The sequence below is a fragment of the Geotrypetes seraphini genome, chromosome 14 (genome assembly GCF_902459505.1).
Source record: "Geotrypetes seraphini chromosome 14, aGeoSer1.1, whole genome shotgun sequence".
NCBI lineage: Eukaryota > Metazoa > Chordata > Amphibia > Gymnophiona > Dermophiidae > Geotrypetes > Geotrypetes seraphini.
Genome location: NC_047097.1, coordinates 14995858 through 15017650, shown reverse-complemented (window position 1 = coordinate 15017650; position 21793 = coordinate 14995858). Strand labels below are relative to the sequence as shown.

The following is a 21793-nucleotide window of genomic DNA, read 5'->3' as shown; positions in this document are numbered from 1 at the left end:
GATTAGATTAGATTAGATTCTACCCCATGAATAACTCATTGAAGGTGTGTTTTTCTCTACTTTGCCATTCCTGTATGAAGTTAGGATTTATAGTCTGGTTGTGTAAAGTTAGGTGTATGCTTGAAAAAGATCCAGCACTGGATGCAAGTGAATAGTCTTGTATTAAATGTTTTGAAGACTGAAATTGTGATTATTAGTAAGATTCCTATAGATGATAGTTATTACCCTGTTGTTTTTCAGGGCATGAAGATTCCAATTAAAAGCCAGGTTTTAAGTTGAGGTGGTATTATTGACTCCTAGTTGATATTGCAGACTCAGATATGTACGTTGGTGTCATGTTGGGGGTTTTTTCAATTGAAAGTTTTAAGTAAATGGAAGCCTCTGACTTTCAGGTGGTTGTTTAGTTTTAGTGCTATTGAGGATAGACTATTAATTATAGCTTCTATTGAGGGTTACCTGAGGCTAGGGTTCACACACTTCAAGTTGTGCATCATGCAATGATTCACCTGATTGGACTAAATTGCTTTGATTCTGTTATTAGTTCAATTGAAAGCATTGCATTGGCTTCCAGTATTCTTTAGAGTGCATTTTAAATTGTTAGGGTTGGTTTTTAAAGCATTGTGTAATTCTGCCCCTGCATACCCTTTGGAAAGTATTACAGCGTTATGTAGTTAATCATGCACTGAGGTTGGCTATGATGTGATAACTGAGTGCGCCTTGGAGTCAGTTGCGTTTCGTTTTACTGCTAAGGCAGCATTGTCATATGCTGGTCCTGCTATCAGGGGTCTCAAAGTCCCTCCTTGAGGGCCGCAATCCAGTCGGGTTTTCAGGATTTCCCCAATGAACATGCATGAGATCTATGTGCTTGCACTGCTTTCAATGCATATTCATTGGGGGAATCCTGAAAACCCGACTGGATTGCGGCCCTCAAGGAGGACTTTGAGATCTCTATCAGCTAAATGGAATGAATTGCTGTTGAGATTTGGTAGTTTTCAGAAACAATTGAAAGCATTTTTCTTTGCTCATTGTATTTTAGGATTTGATTATATTTATAAGAATGGAGGTATGAAGGATATGTATATTTATTTTGTTGTATTGTTTGTGTACATATAAAGTAGATTTTTTTATTTTGTGTATGTATTCTGTTACCCACCTAGTTAATAGGCAGGATATAAATTTTAGAATAAATGAATAAGTTTTGATATAAATGAGGTTTCTGCTGTCTGTACCTAGGACTTTGCTCTTGATTACAGACGCAAAAAGTGAGGGGGGAAAAATCCTTAGTGGTCCCATATGGATTTCAAGTGATAAGAGAATCATTTTGTTGATAAATGTAGTTTTGTGCTCTATAGTATTACATTGATATTATCAAAGTGTATGATTTGATAATGTATGTTAAGCATAGTGCAAACTCGATTGATGTGTGAAACTTTTAAATGTAAAAACATTTCCATTGATCTTTTGCTTGAACAGAAAATGCACGTCTTCAAAAAGACACTACAAGCTTTAATCTATCCAATCTCTTCAACCACCCCTCACAACTTTGAAGTATGGACGGCAACAACCCCCACCTACTGCTATGAATGTGAAGGGCTACTTTGGGGCATTGCCAGACAAGGCATGAGGTGCACAGAATGTGGTGTCAAGTGCCACGAAAAATGCCAGGACCTTCTCAATGCTGACTGTTTGCAGCGTAAGTATTTTGTAATTGTTGGGCTTCCATGGTGCTTCATTTCCAATGGAATGCTGCAGGGTGCATGTTGATAGATCACAATCGATGTTGACAGCTAATCGGTGCCTGTTTTTCACTTGCCTTGGTCAGATGAATTATTTAGTCTGAATTAATAGTCTTTGCTTTGACTTTTTGATGTAGTTATAATAGTACATTTTCCCATGCCACCTTTTTTATGAGGAAGAGAAGGTCTTTATTTTGTGTATACTCACAACTGAAAGAATGGGAATCGCACAAAATTTTCCCAGAATCCTTGGTTTTCTTGAACCCATAAAATATCCTCAAAGGAAAGATTAGGAAGACTGCCAACATTTATTGCAGTGTCAATAACATAATTCACGCAGTCTTATATCATTAAAATTCTTCTTGCATGACCACATTTGGGATATGATAATGATTATGAATAAGTCTGAATATTCTAGCAGAAGAAATGCCACTGTTTCTGTTGCTTCAGCTACTGTTAGAAATATTGTTTGAGGGATTTCTTGCTGAAAGCATGCCCCGAACCAAAGAAATTAAACAAATAGCCCTTAACTGCTACAATGATCAATTGTATGTTGCATTTAGAATTTGACACAGGGGAAAAATTCTATAAATGGCACTCAAAAATTGACACTAAATAAAACTCAAAGATGAATGCCCATTACAGAATAGCATTAAGGACCTGCTAAAACTAGGTGTAACTCCTGGCACCCAATTTGGGTACAAGTCCCTGGTATTCTATAAAAATGAATGCAAATTTTAGAAAAGCCCCTGACCCACCCATGCATCTCCCATATCCATAGCCCATTTTGGGTTGAGAGCTAGGGCATTTTGGTGCAAATTGTTATAGAATAGCACAGGGCAAGATGTGTCCATAAATTCAAATTGATGCCAATTAACACCAATTAGCACTCAATTATTAGCACTAATTAGCTCGTTAGCCATTTAGTTGGGTACATATCTTGGATCGTTGCCTAGTTTGGGCTCCATATATTAAAAAAAAGGCAAATACATTGCCAAAACACAGCCCATGTGGGGTCCCATTCCTACGGTTTAATCCATGAATAATTAGCAGATGATGTGAATATTGACACTAGATCTATACTTCTTAACATTTTGAGACTAATACATTTTTGCACTTTTAATCTCCTGGACTTCCAGAATTGTTAGTTCCACTGTCCTTGTCGCTGTTCTCATCGGAGTTATTGTGGAACATAGGCCATTTTTTCTTTGGTTTGTTTCTGTTCTCCATATATAAAATCCAGTAGTGTGGGACAATTTTTACAAGTGGGCACCTCCTTTTATGTGCTCTGATGTCACACAGTTAGAGCTTATTCTATAATGGAGTCTCGGCACTGGATTCCATTATAGAATTCTGGCATACCCCGATATCAGTGTACATTCCATTTACACACCCAAAGTTGCACAAGTTATATGCCTGGCATATAGGGTAGTATCTGTAAGTTACATGTGTAAATGGCAACACCATCCATGCCCTCTCTCTACGCTCTGCTCATATGAATACATTACATGTAATGTTTATAATCTGCACTAGCCTTTGATGTTAAGCATGGTTTTACAATAATAAAAAAGACCAGGCCATCAATGGGATATTACAACATTCATTTCACAGTAGCAGTATTTATTAAATACCAAATTTATAGAATCAATGAGACTTAACTGTTTGCATAATATTTTGTTATTGAGAAGATGTCTTATATAAATGGGTAAAGAGTTCCACCATTTTGCTATAAAACGCTTCAACAAACTAGACTTGTAAACTAATCTAATCTAATCTAATCTAATCCTTAGGTTTGTATACCGCATCATCTCCACGTTCGTAGAGCTCGACGCGGTTTACAGTAGGAGAAATAGGAAGGAACTCAGAAGGTTAGAGGTAGAAGTGTGAAGAAAATTTAGAGGACTTGGGATGCCAAGATATAAGAGTTTCCTTGATTCCTAAGTTGGAGGGAGACTTACATTTTTTGAGAAAAGCCAGGTTTTCAGATGTTTGCGGAAAACTTGGAGAGAGCTCAAGTTCCGAAGAGGGGAGGTAAGGTTGTTCCAGAGCTCAGTGATTTTGAAGTGGAGGGAGGTCCCTAGCTTTCCTGTGTGGGAAATGCCTTTTAGCGAGGGGCTTCATTGCCCTGTACTCGGCTCAAATAAGAACATAAAAATTGCCATACTGGGACAGACCAAAGGTCCATGAAGCCCAGTATCCTGTTCTAACAGTGGCCATCCCAAGTCCCAGTACCTGGCAGAAACTGAGAGAGTAGCAACGTTCCAGAGCTGAGATTGTGATGTCATAATGCCTCATTCCACCAACGCCTAAGAGCCAACCTTTATCAGTAATGTCACAATCTAATCTAATCTAATCCTTAGGTTTGTATACCGCATCATCTCCACGTTCGTAGAGCTCGACACGGTTTACAGTAGGAGAAATAGGAAGGAACTACAACAGAGGGTTAGAGGTAGAAGTGTGAAGAAAATTTAGAGGACTTGGGATGCCAAGATAGAAGAGTTTCCTTGATTCCTAAGTTGGAGGGAGACTTACATTTTTTGAGAAAAGCCAGGTTTTCAGATGTTTGCGGAAAACTTGGAGAGAGCTCAAGTTCCGAAGAGAAAATTAAGTAATGTCTAGCTAGGCTATCACAATTTCTTGCCAACAGACGAACAGAATGGATCATGTAGTTTGGAACTTGACCTTGAAGAATAAAAAAGAGAGCACACTTTAAAAAATAAACCACGATTCATCTGGCGGCCAGTGAAGCTTCTGATATAACGGTCTTAACACTCTCAAACTTAGACACCCTAAAGATCAACCCAACAGCAATATTCTGCAATGTTTTCTAAATTGATTCCCGACATCCCACATAGGTTGAAACAATCAATATGAGCTAACAACAATGTTTAGACAACAAGCCAAAATACCTCCTGGTCAAATTATGATCTTTTTCGTTTAAGCTTCCAAAGTAATTTAAATATCTTTTGCAGTATCTCTACTTCAGGAAGCAGATTAAACCTTGGCTCTTCTCCCAAGCCTCTATGGAAGCAAGTCACAACCACTTAGATTTTTGCGATAAAGGTGGTAAATTAAATAAACTTGAAGAGCTCAAAAAAGGACTGCACATACTATGGCAAATCTTACTTATCTATTCCAACCCTAGCTAACATTGCATCCATGCACCTTTCTGACTTCACTTCTTGAAATTAGACCCCTTATTTTCTAAATCTTGTTACTCTGTCTTATCTATATGTTTCATCTCTACTTACAACCTATGCTGACTATTCATAAATTGTATTACATATTGTTTATTACATATTGATATAAATAACATCCTATGTCATACTTTGTACTGTATTTGAATAATTTTATTGCTGTAATTGTGTATTGCCTATGATTGACTTATTTTTGTAGGAACCACCTTGGGTGATCTTCAAAAAAGTGGTAACTAAATCCTGATAAATAAAATTATGCCATCTCAGTTGAAAATTTACAAATTTTGTGGGAGAACATCTGATCTTCCATTTCAGTTTATTTTTCTCATTCATTTATGTTTTATTATTATTATTCTTTTTGGAACATTTGGAATCCCCTTAGTACATTTTTTGTCATTTCTTAATCTTTTCTTCAGCAAAGTTTGTTTGAAAAGTTTGGTAAATTTCCATGAGCTGACAGCAAAGTTCATTAATTGGCATCACTGTTGGCTAGCTTCATTCTTCAAATCATCTGTTTCAAAGTTTCAGTCAGATGTGATGCGAAGTTAACTTTTGACAGCCATTTGAATCGACCATTTTTGTATTTATCATAAAAATGGAGAAAAAATGAGTTCTGAGCAGTGATAAAACACTTATATTTGAAGAAGAGGATGGCTGCGCAGATCAAAGCAGTCTTCTCTCTCTGTGCTTGAGCAGCGTTTTCAGTGCTAATACCCTGATAAGTTACAACCAGAATAGCCTTTTTGCAAGGCATGCTTCAATGTTACGAGAAGGACACTTTTAGAGGAAGACCTCCCTTCCAGCTGTTCAAATTAATTATGAGTACTTAAACACTTGCAAGGCTTATTATTTTGGTGCAAGGTCTCTCTTTATGACCTTCAATCACCTAATTGTAACTTTTTTATAAGTCTCTTTTTCTCTCAGTCAAGTCTATATCTTGTGTCCTATTCGTTTGTTGCCATTGCATGCCAGCCTTTTGATTATATGACACAGCTATCCTGTAAGCCTTTCTCTGGTTACTCAGCACTATCAGTGTTATTTTGTATCTTCTGTTCCTTCATTGTTAATAGTGAACCCCATTGCCATAATATTTCATCTTATATCAATCTATGTTAAAGCTTTGTAGTGTTATGCAATGGAATAAAATTGCTTAATATAGTGGAATAGAAACATAGAAGCAAGATGGCAGATAAAGGCCAAGTGGCCCATCCAGTCTGTCCATCCGCAGCATCCACTATCTCCTCCTTTCCCTAAGAGATCCCAAGTGCCTGTCCCACACTTTCTTGAATTCACAGTGTTTGTCTCTTTTCCCTGGAGAAGAGGAGACTTAGAGGGGATATGATAGAGACTTACAAGATCATGAAGGGCATAGAGAGAGTAGAGAGGGACAGATTCTTTAAACTTTCAAAGAATAAAAGAACAAGAGGGCATTCGGAAAAGTTGAAAGGGGACAGATTCAAAACGAATGCTAGGAAGTTTTTCTTTACCCAACATGTGGTGGACACCTGGAATGCGCTTCCAGAGGGCGTAATAGGGCAGAGTATGGTACTGAGGTTCAAGAAAGGATTGGACAATTTCCTGCTGGAAACGGGAATAGAGGGGCATAGATAGAGGATTACTGCACAGGTCCTGGACCTGTTGGGCCACCACGTGAGTGGACGCATGATGGACCTCAGGTCTGACCCAGTGGAGGCATTGCTTATGTTCTTATGTTGTCTCTACCCACCTCTACCAGGAGACTATTCCACACATCTACTACCCTTTCTGAAAAAAAAAAAATATTTCCTTAGATTACTCAAGAAGCTGGTCATAAAATATAACATCTTCAGAATTTAATAAATTCCACTTACCATACTTTTTCATAGAGTCTGATGCAAAAAAATACAGGGTTTCACTAACATTTTTCAAAGAAGACACTCCTGTACATTGTATTAGTTAGGAAAGAATAGCCTTGCAAGAAACTACGTTCTCTAATTATATGCTGTTCTTTATCTCTTTTTTTTTTTTTTTCCATCCACAAATCCAGCTATTTGCCATTCTCCTAAAGTCTGGATGAGATTTCACCTTATCAGATTACAATACTTTCCAACTCTGGTAGAACTTGCCACCTCTACAATCCAAACCACGTGCCTACAGTGTGTGATTGTAAGCTACTACCTTGGTTTAATATATCCATTCCAAGTTCATATATACCCCATGCACTGGAGACAAGTAAAAGGGGGGGGGGGGGGACTGATGTTAAGCTCCTGGTAGTCGCACATTTTTTAAACACTGACCTCTGCAAGTAAAAAATAAAATAAAAATTCAGAGCTGATACAGTAGACTCTCTGTTAACTGGAATTCAAGCAACTAGAACTCTCAAGCAACCAGCAAAAAAAAAATCAAAGAAATACTGCAATACTTTAAATAAAAATGAAAATAAAATCAATTTCTGGTAGAAATTTAACTGTAAACTTGGCATGCCACACCCAAGTATGTCCACACTTTGCCTACCACATGTCCGTTAGTTTGTCTGGAACAGTTTATGGTATGGCATAGTATGGGGTATAGTGTTAGGCCCATTTTTAATAGTAACTCTCAAGCGACCTGAAACTAAGGGCTCCTTTTACGAAACCGCGCTAGCGGTTTTAGCACACGTACCGGATTAGCACGCACTAGCCGAAAATCTACCTAAAGGACGCGGTAGCGGCTAGCGCATGCAGCAATTTATCGCGCGCTATTCTGCACATTAAGGCCCTTGTACGGCTTTGTAAAGGAGCCCTAAATTTATCCAGCATCTATCAATCCCCATGGATGCAGGTTAACTGTATCTGGATACTGGTGGTACTGAACATCTGGGAATCAGCGCTGACTGGTAGTGCAATCCGGTTAGAAACAATATTCAGACTGCTGGCTAAATAGTAAATAGCTGATTAGTTGTCTAAGGGAGAGGGAAATTATGAACTTGGGCTTCCGTTAAGATGGGTTATTTTACTACAAGGTGTGCTATTCCAGTGTATAAAATAGGATTCTGCTAAAATAGCAGGACATCATATAATAACCCAGCTTAATGGTAGACTTCACTGATAACTTTTTCCCATACTATCAATGCTATCCACTGTGGCAAAAAAAGCAAACAGGATGCTAGGAATTATTAGGAAAGAGATGGTAAATAAGACCAACAATATTATAATGCCTCAGTATCACTCTGTGGTGAAATCTCACATTGAGTATTGCATTCAGTTTTGGTTGCCGTTTCTCAAAAAAGATATAGCGGAATTAGAAAAGGTTCAGAGAAGAGCGACCAAAATGATATAAGGGGTGGAACTCCTCTTCTATGAGGTAGGACAAAGAGGTTGGGGCTCTTCAGCTTGGAAAACAGATGGCTGAGGGAGAATATGATTGAGGTCTACAAAATCCTGAGTGGTATTGAGCCAATAAGAATTTCACCTTTTCAATAAATAGAAAAACCAGGGGACACTCAATGAAATTACATAGAAATATTTTCCATTCTTTGGAGTTTGTTTCCAGAGGATATGGTAACAACAGCTAGTGTAGCTGAGTTTAAGAAAGGTGTGGACAGGTTCCAGAGAGGAAAAGTCCATAGTCTGCTATTGAAACAGACATAGGGGAAGCCAGTGCTTGCTCTGGGATCAGTAGCATGGAATGTTGCTACGTAGCATGGAATGTTGCTACTCTTTGGGGGTTTTCTTGGTATGTGTTACCTGGATTGGCCACTGTGGAAACAGGAAACTGGGCTAGACGGACCATTGGTCTGACCCAATATGGCTGTTCTTATGTTCTAACCTCTGGCTCCATTCATCCTCTGCTCACAGACCAGACAGTTCTGAAGTGGACAGAGGGAATATTCAATAGCACTGTCCAGTTAGTGCCACTGAATGTTCCTCTGGCTTGAATTATCCAGTTAGCAACAACTTTCTATGAGCCACCCATATTTATATACATATTTTAATTTTTGAGAGAAGTATTTGTTCTGTTAATATTAGTTTTAGAATAGAGTTATTCTTCCCCCTGCCCCAACTTTCTGTATTTGCAGTTGAGATCAATGTTCTACAAAGTTTAGCTAATTTAAGATACTCTATAAAGCAATGGTTATTTACTGTAGGAATTATAAATAGTAATGTGTATTTGCTCTTTAAAAATCAAACATATATTAAGCCTACGCTGGTTTTCACAGATCCTAAAAGAGTGTAGCATTGTCTGTATATAATTTTATACCTAAATTAGCAGTTTTATATTTCTCTGCTCCAAGCTTCATCAACCTCAATGGAAAATCTGGCCTCCATAGTCCTTTCCTGTTTCTTCCCAATAAATAACTTCAGAGTAATGTTTAAAACTTTTCATTGGTCGAGCAACATGTGTCCCATATATGGTGATTCAGTATAGAATGGGCTGGGGAGGGCATCAATGTGATGTTCATTAACTTGGAACATGAGGACGTTACTGGCCAGACTTTACACTAGATATCCTGCAAACAGGATGATAGGATAGGCTGGAGTGCGCTTAGATGGCCACTTCAGCAGTTGGAATCCAGGAAAATACCAGGTCGGCTTTAGTCTATTGCCCAGAAATATCAAAGAAGAGACAAGTTAATTTAATCATGTATTTTAATGAGAATAACTAATGGGCAGACGGAATGTCTTTATCTGCCGTCACTTACTATGTTACTATGAAAAGTGGGGAAAAAAGCATAAAAAGGAAAGATTAGTGGCAGGAATGTTGTGAAGGAATAGAAAGGCAAACCTGATAAAGACAGACAAAAGGAAAGTGGAAAAATGACTGGAGCAAGCCTGAAAAGAAAGAAAAAAAAAATTGCCCAGACAACAAAAGTAGAAGATATGCTGGATGGAAGGGGCATAGAACAAGGACAGACTGTGGATGGAAACGGGTAAGAGGGCAGATGCTGGAAGGAAGGACGAGAGTGAATATAAAATGAGGAAAGCAGCAACCAGAGATGACAAAGGTTTAAAAAAAAAAAAAAACCACACAATTTTTTTTCTTGCTTTAGGATAAAATAACTATGCTAATAAATGTTTGTAAATAGAAAATGGAAGTAAGATGATCTTTATATTGGGCTAATTTTAATACATTTTTTAGGAACTTTCGGAGGCCAAAACCCCCTTCTTCAGGTCAAGACAGGATACCATAATAACAGTATGCTGTATTGACCTGAGGAAGGAGGTTTTGGCCTCTGAAGTCTACCTTAATTGAAAAATGTATTAGTCCAATAAAATGGTGTTGTCTTATTTTCCACTTTTATTTCTCTTTATTAATTTTAAAGTGGTGATTGCACATTACTAGGGGACATGCATCATTGTTCCTATATGTATGCAGAAACCGACTTCTTGGTAGTTCAGTTTAATTTTTATCTACATATTTTTATTTTAGTTTGTGGTTATTTATTCTGTACTGGGCGAGGGTATATCTGTGTTCTCTGTGTGTGAAAAGACCTGGTGTCTGTCAACATTGATTGTGCAGGATTGATCCGCACTGATCTGACTTGTTTAGTTTTACAATGGGTGTATTGATGTTGTAGTGCTCACTGCAATGTTTAAGTTGCTGGTCTTTTTCTAGGTACACCCTTGACTCGTGGATTATTACTAAAAAAAAAAAAAAAAAAATGTTCATATAGAATGGAGGTGTTAAAAATGATGTGCCCCGGCTGTCAAATACTCTAGGTATGCCACTGCTTTGGCATACAGATAATGTTTTTTTGGAACTTTGAATTAGTTTGATATGCTTGGGACAATTGCTCTCTATATAAATTGCCTTCAGCAGTATATTTTAGCTCATTTTATGTGACACTGAACTAAAGTGAAGTTGTTGGGGTTTTTTTATTGATGACTGCACTGGCTCCTAGTTTATGATGCTATTTATGGTGTTCAATGGAGCAAATTTTCTCCACGTGTTTGTTGTAAAATCATTTTATGAGTTACTAGATTGTTGAGGCAATTGGAAAGCTGTGTATGTTTTTTTGAAAATTTTGCAGTAGTTTAATATAGCTGGTCCTTTATTGATTTGGTATTTAAGTACCATTTCTTAAATGTAGCCTATGATACCATCAAGTAAAATGTGACAGTACAGAAGGAGGCCTTTTATAGCAGTTCAGTAATTATCTATGGGTTTCCTGCTAAGGCAGACAGAGCTATGTATATTTCTGTTTTGTTCTCCAGGATTTGCTAAGCAGACTGTAGAAATTCTTTATGGAATAATTCTATAAAGGATTTGTCCTACATAAAGACCTTTTTGTACTTATGTTTATTTTAGAATGTTGATAATTTCTCTTCTAATTAGCCAATGCAATTCATTTAAACAGTAATGTGATAGGGGCTGACCAAAAGTTACCCATTGAGACAGCAGTGTGGTGTAGTGGTTAAACTACAGCCTCAGCACCCTGAGGTTATGGGTTCAAACCCTGTACTGCTCCTTGTGACCCTGGGCAAATCACTTAATCTTCCACTGCCCTAGGTACATTACATAGACTGTGAGCCCACTGGGACAGATAGGGAAAATACTTGAAGTACCTGTATGTAAACCGCTTTGAATGTGGTTTGTAAGTATGAAGAAAACAAGAAGAAGCATACTATAAGCTCTTCCATGGAAGATGCAAAGCATTATAAGGAAGACTAAAAGAGAATTTGAAAAAGAAAACATGCCATAGAGGCAAAAACGCATAATAATAATTTTTTGGGAAGGCAATGGCAAACCACTCCTATATCATGCCAAGCCAACTATGAGGTGAGGTGTCCATCATTGTGTGATTGCAAGGAGTCAGGTCGACTTAGGTCACATCCAAATCTGGAATAACCTTTACAGTTTAATATTAAAAACAGAAGTTGGACTGTTACATCATCAAGGAGTAAAAGGAGCACACAAAGAGGACAAGAAACTAGTGGATAGACTAAATGCCAGGATAGCGCATATTACCCCGGTATTAAAGCAATTATACTAGATCATTTCTTTAGGTATCCATGCTCTCTGGAAGGTATATCAGCCTAGTAGAAAATTAAGAAGCGACATCCCCATCTCCCTTCTGTTACTTCCTATCCCTCTATCCTTCCTTTTATTTGTACAGTATTTACATATTGTAATTAAAACTTCCTGATTCCCCATTTCCTTTCGTTTCTAATAAGTCTAATTTTGTCTTAGTCTAGTTTTACCCCCTCTTTATTTTATTTTAACCAAATTGCTATATTAGATTTTTCCAATTTTTAATATTGTAAACCGTCCAGATACATGTGATGGTCGGTATATCAAGCCATAAATAAACTTGAAACTTGAAGATCTGAAGGAGGAATGAGACTGATTTCCGTGAAAGAACACAGTGTTCGATATGTAAGATCAAGAGCATCAATGCTTTCCACAGCTGGGGTGAAGCTATGGAATTCCCTCCCTGGAATCCGGAGGACTTGTATAGATCGCCTGCAATTTAAAAAAAAATACTGAAAACACAATTATTTGTTGACCTGTTTTTATGAAATAGCATTGAAGGAATGACTTAGCATTGGTACATATTGAAGAGAACTTTGATGGTTTTGTACTTTTGCACTTTTCTTAAAGTGATATGTTTATGTGTGGCATGAATGGATTTTTAGTTTGATTTTATGTTGACTATATTTTGTTAGATTATAAATACTATAACAAATATGTGTAATGTATTGTTTGATGAAATATTATGTATGTTTTGTATGGAAACTGCTTAGGTTTAAGCGGTCTAGAAGATCTAAAGGTGAAATCAGTGTAACAAGGCAGTGGCTGCTGCCAGAAGGATGCTGGGCTGTATAAAGAGAGGCATAGCCAGTAGAAGGAAGAAGGTGTTGATGCCCCTGTACAGGTCGTTGGTGAGGCCCCACTTGGAGTATTGTGTTCAGTTTTGGAGACTGTATCTGGCAAAGGACGTAAGAAGACTTGAAGCGGTCCAGAGGAGGGCGATGAAAATGATAGGAGGTTTGCGCCAAAAGACGTATGAAGAGAGACTGGAAGCCCTGAATACGTATACCCTAGAGGAAAGGAGGGACAGGGGAGGTATGATTCAGACGTTCAAATACTTGAAGGGTATTAACATAGAACAAAATAATTTCCAGAGAAAGGAAAGTGGTAAAACAAGAGGACATAATTTGAGGTTGAGGGGTGGTAAATTCAAGAGCAATGTTAGGAAATTATACTTTACGGAGAGGGTGGTGGATGCCTGGAATGCGCTTCTGGGAGAGGTGATGGAGAGGAAAATGGTGATGGAGTTCAAAGAAGCATAGGATGAACACAGAGGATCTAGAATCGTAAAATAATAATAAATGTTGAACTAAGGCCAGTACTGGGCAGACTTGCGCGGTATGTGTCTGTATATGGCCTTTTGTTTGAGGATGGGCTGAAGAGGGCTTCAATGGCTGGGAGGGTATAGATGGGCTGGAATGAGTTTGACGGAGATTTTGGTAGTTGGAACCTAAGCACAGTACCTGGTAGAGCTTTGGATTCTTGCCAGAAATAGTTAAGAAAATTTTTTTTTTAATTTAAATTGAATCAGGTTAGGCAGCCTGAATGGACCATTCGGGTCTTTATCTGCCGTCATCTACTATGTTACTATAAATTCTCTATACAGCACCCAAATTGGGCACCGATCCAAGATGCACATGTAACTTACCCCTCTTTTACAAAGCTGCGTTAGGCTTATCACATTATTAGCTCCGATGCTTATAGAATTCCTTTGAGCGTCGGAACTAATAACACTGTGTCTAGTGATAAAAAAGCCTAATGTGGCTTTGTAAAAGGGGGGAGGGGGTTAATTGGATAATAAGCCAGGAACAAACAATAGTTGAAGGCTAACAACCAATTATTGATGTTAATTGGCACCAATTAGGATTTAGGCACTCTAGCAGTTTGCTTCTATCATTTTTAGTTAAATTATTTATTTGTCATAGAGGTCTATGGAGCTCTGTGCATTTCTGATTCCTACATTATGTAATGTTGCAACCCACCATGAATAGATCTGACATTTGTGCATCCCTATGCTAAAAGGTTGCCCACTCCCGGTACTGTCTGGCACCTTGATTTGCACACAGACTTAATTCTGTCTGGAAAATGTATGAATGTCACACTCTTGCGGCAGTAAAGACACAAGTGTATCAATAGACTGAATTTTATTCACAACAGAATTGTTTCTTTAAGAAGAAAGCATACTCAAGATGCTTCTAAACTTCCTGTCACTGGAGGATCTTTGCGGGACAAATTTACCCTTGCAGTTCTAGCAGGGCCATGCAGTTTTTTGTCCGTAGCATCTTGCTTTCTATCTTGTTTTCTACCGTATGTATGTTCGTCGGTGAATTGTCTTTAATTTTGATTCCAGGAGCAGCAGAGAAGAGTTCTAAGCATGGTGCAGAAGATAAAACTCAGAATATAATAACTTCTATGAAAGAACGAATGAAGATAAGGGAGAGAAATAGACCAGAGGTGTTTGAACTAATTCAAGAAATGTTTCATATATCCAAAGAAAACTTTACGCAGGCCACAAGGACAGCAAAACAAAGTGTGCTGGATGGAACATCTAAGTGGTCAGCTAAGATAAACATCACAGGTAAGACTGATGTATTTCCTATGCAGTCCAAGTTGAAACTGCTGTGCCTAGTGGCCTAGTAAGAGGGAGGGACATACCAGCCTAGGCACTGTCTCCTTCTCTCTGTCCCCGCCCCCATCACCAGGATGTGATTCCAGTGAACATTTCAAGAATACATGGGGGTCAAGCGCTTAAGGGGTGGGGGGGCACTCAAGTGGCAGTGAAGAGCAAGGGGGAGGCACAGCAATGCAGAGAGCCACCACCCCGAGCGCCAACCTCCATAGCTACACCACTGGCTGTGCCTCCTTATGTCTAGTTAATCATAAAGTTGTCCTTTTTTTATATATATAAAGTATTGATATTGCTAGGACCAGCCTTAAGTGAACTTTCAGCTGTACGCCCACACCCTGATACAGCTTAAGGCCCTAACCCCTACCTGTATCCCCACTACTCAACACATTCCCCTTCATTCTATAGAAAGTGCTGAAAATTGCACATGCAAATTTGGACACCTACCCAATTTGTGCGTGCAATTTAATTGAATAACATGCTAAGTAGCACCAATAATTGGTGCATCAGCAAGCAATTATTGGCACTAATTATGATTAATTACAAGTTGCATGTATAAGTCAAAAAAGCACAGAAATGAGAGGGTCCTGGGCAGATTGGGGGCATTCCTCTAAATTATTTGCATTGTTATAGAATAAGTGCATCTGCACCTAAAATTTAGGCAAGCACATTTGCAGCACAGGCATGGTTCCTGGGCATAAACGCTATACTATAAACTGTACCTAACTTCCCCCCCCCCCCCTTTATGAAGCTGCGTTAGGCTTTTTTTTATTGCTGACCACGGCCATAAAAACTCTGATGCTCATAGAATTCCTGTGAGTGTCGGAGGTTTTACCGCCACTGCCAGCAATAAAAAAGCCTAACGCGGCTTCATAAAAGGGGAGGTTTATAAAATAGCACATTTTTGGTGCCCATTTTTTAGGCACTATTTATAGAATTTACCCCGCTATGTCTAGGCTCTCTCCTTTCCTTCTCTTATTTCTTATTTCACTAATCGCTCCTCTACCGTGATATTTAATGGTTCTTCATCAAAACCTTACATTATTCACTTTGGCATTCCTCAAGGATCTATCCTTTCCCCGTTACTTTTCAACATTTATCTGGCTCCACTATTGACACTATGCCAATTAATAGGCTTTAGGTCCTACACTTACATCGACGATATTCAACTCATCCATCCAAATTAACCACCCCCCCAACAAGAACAAAATCCATGACATCAACTTAAAATTAACTAACATCAAAACATGGCTTAGAGATAATATGCTATCACAGAGCACATCTAAATCAAATTGTCTTCTTTTCCCATGGAAAGAAGGAATCCACTTATCCTCGGCAATCTGCATTGACAACTGTCCAATTGACGATGTTTGTTCAACCAAAATCTTGGGAGTAATCATTGATACCAAGTTAAACTTCCACAATCAGATAGGTACTGTAGTCAAAAACTGCTTCCACAAAATGCGAATGATTAGATCTCTAGCTAGTTTTCTGGAGCCCTCTTCTCTAAATATCCTTAGTTCATTCACTCGTTATCTCTAAAATCGACTACTGTAATTCTCTTTATAACGGAATCTTACAAAAAGAAATCAGACGTCTGCAGCTAATTCAAAATACTTCCATTAAAATCATCACCAACTCTAAGAAATATGACCATGACTCTCCTTTACTTAAAAGCGCCCACTGGCTTTCCGTTCCTCATAGAATTATTTTCAAAATTGCATTACTCACATTCAAAACACTTAAATCCACTTAAATCATTGATAAATTATTTAGTCCTCATGTTCCCAGAAGAGTTCTCAGATCATCCTCACAAAATCTACCCTTTGTTCCCACTCTTTAAGACTTTTTGCACTCACCGTATTACCTCCTTTGTAGTAACTGCTCCCTTTATCTGGAACTCCTTACCCCCTTATATTAGGGAGGAAACCAAGTCTGGATAAATTTAAAGGAGTGTTAAAAAGTTTCCTATTTAGAGATGCCTTCAAGCACTAGCACTAGTTCTCCTATCTAACCTCTTTTCTTGAATCTTTACAGGCAGCCCAAATGAATTCCCTCCCCTCCTTTTGTTTTTTCCTTCGTGCTCTTTTCTCGATCTTATTGTAGTTCACCCTCTCCCATCTGTGGCTTGTTAGTTAGTATTGTCTTTGTAATAAGTTATTTTGTTGATTTGTAACTCCCCCTTGATTTTATTATATTTTGTACAATCTCTTAGAATTATGATAGGCAATACATAAAATTATTATTAAAATTGAAATTCTACTCCCTCCAGGAATCCAGCATCTCACCTTCTTTACATTCTTCTTCCCATGTCCAGCATCTCCTTCCTCTTTTCTTCCCCAGTCTGATGCCACTTCTGTCTACCGCAACAGACGTACTACAGCTCCAGAAATAGCACTGTGATGGGCAATGAGCACCTACCCAAACTCACGACCCCTCTGATGCAAATTCCCTGTCGGTGGGGAGGGGGGAGGGGAGTGCAGATTGGCAGGCCTTGAACATCTGTGGTGTTCAAAGCTCTGCTGTTATACTCACAGTAACAACAAAGAGGCACAACCAGTCACAACAGGGTTTGAATGGGGGACGCCCAGAAACTACAGTCCTAATCTGAAACCACTCCACTTGAGAAGTGAAGGGCGCTCTCAGTGTGAACCATCAGCAATGGGAGCAGAAGCTCCGATACTTCACTTCTGGGTTGAGGCAAGAAGCCTCCACCACCACACCATCATTGAGCCCCCTATGTGTGTAAGATAAGAAACACCTGCAATAAAGCCCTGAATAAATAATACAATCTAAGCAACCCCGTGAGCAAATCAAACTCAAACGGTGGAATTACAAACTGAGCGACCCCCACACAAACCCTGCCAGCCGAAACCCGCCACGCTAGATATAAAGCAATATCAAAAAATACTCAAATTTAATCAAAATAATACTTATCTGAACAAAACTACCACAATTGAAAACGCCAGGAGCCAAAGTTCAACCACGCTGGTTTCGGGGAGGAGCCCTTCTTCAGGAACCTAGCCCCCGACCACAAACCAAAAAGAAAAGAAAAAAATGCCAAAATGCGGAGCGGGACGGCTGGAGGGAGGGGTATCCGAGCGGGAGAGCACTCGCGCCTAAAAAGAGGACCAGGATACACGTCACACACAAACCAACCAATCATACAGGACGCGCGGCGCGTCATCAATCACTCACACCGGGGCGGGAAAAAGAAGCCCCGATGCTACGGAAGGGGAGCGATAAAACCCGTTCAGTGCTAGAAACCCGACAGTGCTGGAAACAACCCAGCGCAGGAAACCTACACGATGACACGGCACCCAGAAAAGATAGAATGGAACCCTATATGATGGTGTTCCATTCCACACTTTCATTAAGACCGTGGGGAGAAACAGCTTGAAGTTGGAAAATCCAATATTGTTCCCTGAGGTTTAAATGAAATTGTTTGTCCCCCCTGAAATCCCAGGGAATTTGCTCAAGCACAAACCACACCAAATCGGTAAACTGATGACCAGCTTCCAAACAATGAGGCACCAGAGGGGCAGATAAAGATGCCGTTCTGATACGACTCCTGTGTTCTTGTAGTCTTATTCTAATCTTTCTGCTTGTGACTGGTTGTGCCTCTTTGTTGTTACTATTTTAGGATTTTTTGGCATATATATTGAGTGTAGTGTTGTGCGTTATACTCACAGTAGCATACAGAAAGTGTTGCACTGCCAGTCATGCAGGCATCATAAAATCTGCCACCTTAGGCCCAGTCTGCCAAATGATAGGGCTGGTCCTGAATACAGTACAATGCCTTGAACAAGTAGAAGCCACATAAAGAACTGGAATCATAAAGCCATTTTCAATATAGAAAAAGCTAATCCTTTTAGATAATCCCTAGGCAAGCTTTCAAGTCTATAGAATTGTTTTATGGTTTAATTTATCTGTGGAAAAATTGATTATTTATTTATGTGGCCTTAACTCACACCATTTCGGTAGTAGCTCAAGGCAAGAAGTATTCAGCTGTAGAAGGTATTTCCCTGTCCCCAGAGAGCTTACAATCTAAGTTCCCCTAGTAGCCATTGTTCTGCAGCAATTTGAGTGATTTGCTAATAAAAATGTTAGAGAATGTTATGTATATTCATAGCCTGCCATGTGTCCTAGTTCCTAGAAGGAGATTTTGATCCTGGATTTCTGACCACCCTATTAACTTCAGTGTTTATTTCAAATGATAGCTGCAAGGAGCACAAACAGCACAGTGCAGTGGAATGTATCTATAAATTAAAAAAAATAATGCTGTTTGGACATCTTTAAAAAAAATCAAAGGCCATATTTTGATAGAAATGAAATATTTAGGATATTTAATTTTTGTTTTAGTGCTGTGTGCTCAAGGTTTGCAAGCAAAGGATAAAACCGGCTCCAGTGATCCTTATGTTACTGTACAGATTGGAAAAACCAAAAGGAGAACTAAAACAATTTTTGGAAACCTGAATCCAGTGTGGGATGAAAAGTTTCATTTGTAAGTATTTGCCAGTTTTCCCTTCTCGGTGGCTCCCCAGACTGCTTTCTTTTAAAAAAATTGTTTCCCTGCTGTTTTTATTTCTATGTATTGTGTACCCTTTCAGGTTACTAGGAAGGGAGGATAATTTTGTATAAGAAGTCTAGGTAAATAAAATGAACATTTAGGTCTTTAAAAAAATAGATTAAAAAAGGCTTAGCAAAGGCAGAGCCTTTTCTAAAATACAGAGAGCTCTACCAAAGAAACCATTTTCCAAAGAAAATGTTCATAAATAGAATGGGAACCCTTGAACCTTTGCCATTTATATATGTACAAATAAGTGGTTTTGCAACTTTATGATTTCAGTTATAATGTGCCTCAAAAAATTTGCTCCATTTAGTATGCCGGAACTAAAAAAAAGTTTGACAGACACTGGTCTAAAATGTGCCCTGGACGTTTTGTAAAATACAGTGCTCCCCTGCGAATATGCAACCACCAAGCAGCTCCTGATTGGTGAGGCTCGAATTTAGTACAGGAAGAGGCGGTCGGAGCATAGAGCGAGTGATTTACTTCACTCGCCGGTGCTCCGGCTGCTCTCCTGCCTCTCCAGCCGCCCTCTCCTGTCTCCCCTGCCTAAAAACTGTATTTGTGGTTTTTCGAAATCCGCAGGGGTTCCTGGAACGGAACTCCTGCAAATTCCAGGGGAGCACTGTATTTGAATATTGCTGTAAAATGGCCAAGTGCTAAGCCTACCCTAATCCTGCCCAAAACGTGCCCCTTTGGCGGAGTGTGTGGCGCAGTGGTTGGAGCTACAGCCTCTGCACCTTGGGGTTGTGGGTTCAGACCCCGCGCTGCTCCTTGTGACCCTGGGCAAGTCACTCAGTCCTCCATAGCCCCAGGTACGTTAGATAGATTGTGAGCCCACCAGGACAGATAGGGAAAAATACTTGAGTACCTGATTGTAAAAACCGCTTAGACAACCTTGATAGGCGGTATATAAAAACCTAATAAACTTGAAAACCCTTAAGATTTAGACACACTGGAGACAAAATGCCTAGAAAAACATCTAAAAAATCAGTTTCAAAAATGCCCACTTGGACATTTTGACTAGTAAGATGGCCAAGTGCCGGTTTATACTGTCTTATGAGTTTCTTTGTTGTTTTATGTTTGTAAATTCTTTATTTATTTTTGCATGTTACAACAAGTGTAGCAGATAAACTCATTAAAAAAAAAATGAGCCCCTTAGTCGCCCAGTTATAGAAGAGCTCCTATGTTCACTTATGTGTGTAACTGCCATTTTATCCCTGTTTTAGTGCTTAACTTAAGTTGCACTATATAGAATTATCCCCTATGGGCCAGATTCTATATATAATGCCTAAACAACTGGTGCTGACTCGAACGGCGCTTAGCGTGATTCTGCAAGCTGCGCGTACCTTTTATGGAAGCATACTTACCACCACTATGCAACGTAGAAGTTAAGTGCAGCATTTAGGCCAGCTAAACTAGGCCTAAATGCCTGTGCCTGACTTTTGCATGCATCGGATGTACAGTGGTACCTCGGTTTACGAGTGCACCGGTTTGCGAGTGTTTTGCAAGACGAGCAAAACATTCGCAAATTTGGTGCCTCGTAAACCGAGCTTGCCTCGTTGTACGAGCGCCCCCCCCCCCCCGAGAACCGGCACCCTCCCCTCCCCGCGATCCGGCACCCCCCTGCCGCCATCGGGCACCCCCCCGCCGCCACCTGAGATCCCTCAACCCACTCGAACCCTCTTCTCACTTCCAGTGTAGCCTCCGCATCGGCACCAGCATGTTCTGTGCCCGAAAATCTGCTTCCTGTGCCGGGCCTTGAGCATGTGCGCATGCTCAAGGCCCGGCACAGGAAGCAGATTTTCGGGCACAGGATATGCTGATGCCGGCGATGCCGATGCGGAGGCTACACTGGAAGTAAGAAGAGGGTTCGGGTGGGTTGGGGGATCTCAGGTGGCGGCGGGGGGGTGCCGGTGGCGGCGGGAGGGGGTGCATGATGGCGGCGGGGGGGTGCCGGATCGCGGGGGGGAGGGTGCCCGTTCGTGGGGAGGGCCTTCGGGGGGAGCAATGCCGGTTCTCGTGGGGGGGGAGGGAGCAGCGCTGCTGGCCTCGGGGGGGGGGGGAAGGTTTGGGATGGGAACATATCAAAGCAAGTTTCCCTTACTTCCTATGGAGAAACTTGCTTTGATATACGAGCATTTTGGATTACGAGCATGCTCCTGGAACGGATTATGCTCATAATCCAAGGTACCACTGTATTTTATAAAAATGCCCCTAATTTTTAGGAATGCCCCCAATCTGCCTCTGATCTGCCCCGGCCATGCCCCCTTTTCAAATCCCCACACTGCAACTGCTGCATTGTTTTTACAGAATCAGGCTTTCTGAGTTGTGCACGTAACTTTTAATTAGTCCCAATTAGCATCCAGTCTGAGATATTAATTGCAAATTATCAGCGCCAGTTAGGCCAATTAAGTTGTGCACATACATCTGCTACTCACGCCGCTGTATGCGCACAACTTTAGGCACCATTTATAGAATTGGGGGGAGGGGTGTATGTACAAATCATGATTCTGCCCACCCTCTGCCTGATATTTACCCCCTCATGCCTACATGTATTCTTGTCATTATAAGTAATTGTTTGCAAAAGTTATTATGTATGTGGCATTTTGTATTTGGCAATCAGTGCATTTTTTTCTAGCAGAAAAGGTGCCAGTACTCAGTGGCATAGTGGGGG

General features: G+C 39.8%; 1 protein-coding gene across 11 annotated transcripts in view; it reads left to right on the top strand.

Moving 5' to 3' along the window:
* The window catches only part of UNC13C (unc-13 homolog C), a 769821-nt gene that overhangs the window by 433982 nt on the left and 314046 nt on the right, over positions 1-21793 (top strand). For all 11 annotated transcript variants that reach the window (XM_033920485.1, XM_033920487.1, XM_033920488.1 and 8 more), the window contains 3 exons: positions 1474-1693; positions 14274-14501; positions 18912-19053. In XM_033920485.1, coding sequence (XP_033776376.1) covers positions 1474-1693; positions 14274-14501; positions 18912-19053 — 590 coding nt within the window. The remainder of the gene's footprint in view (positions 1-1473; positions 1694-14273; positions 14502-18911; positions 19054-21793) is intronic.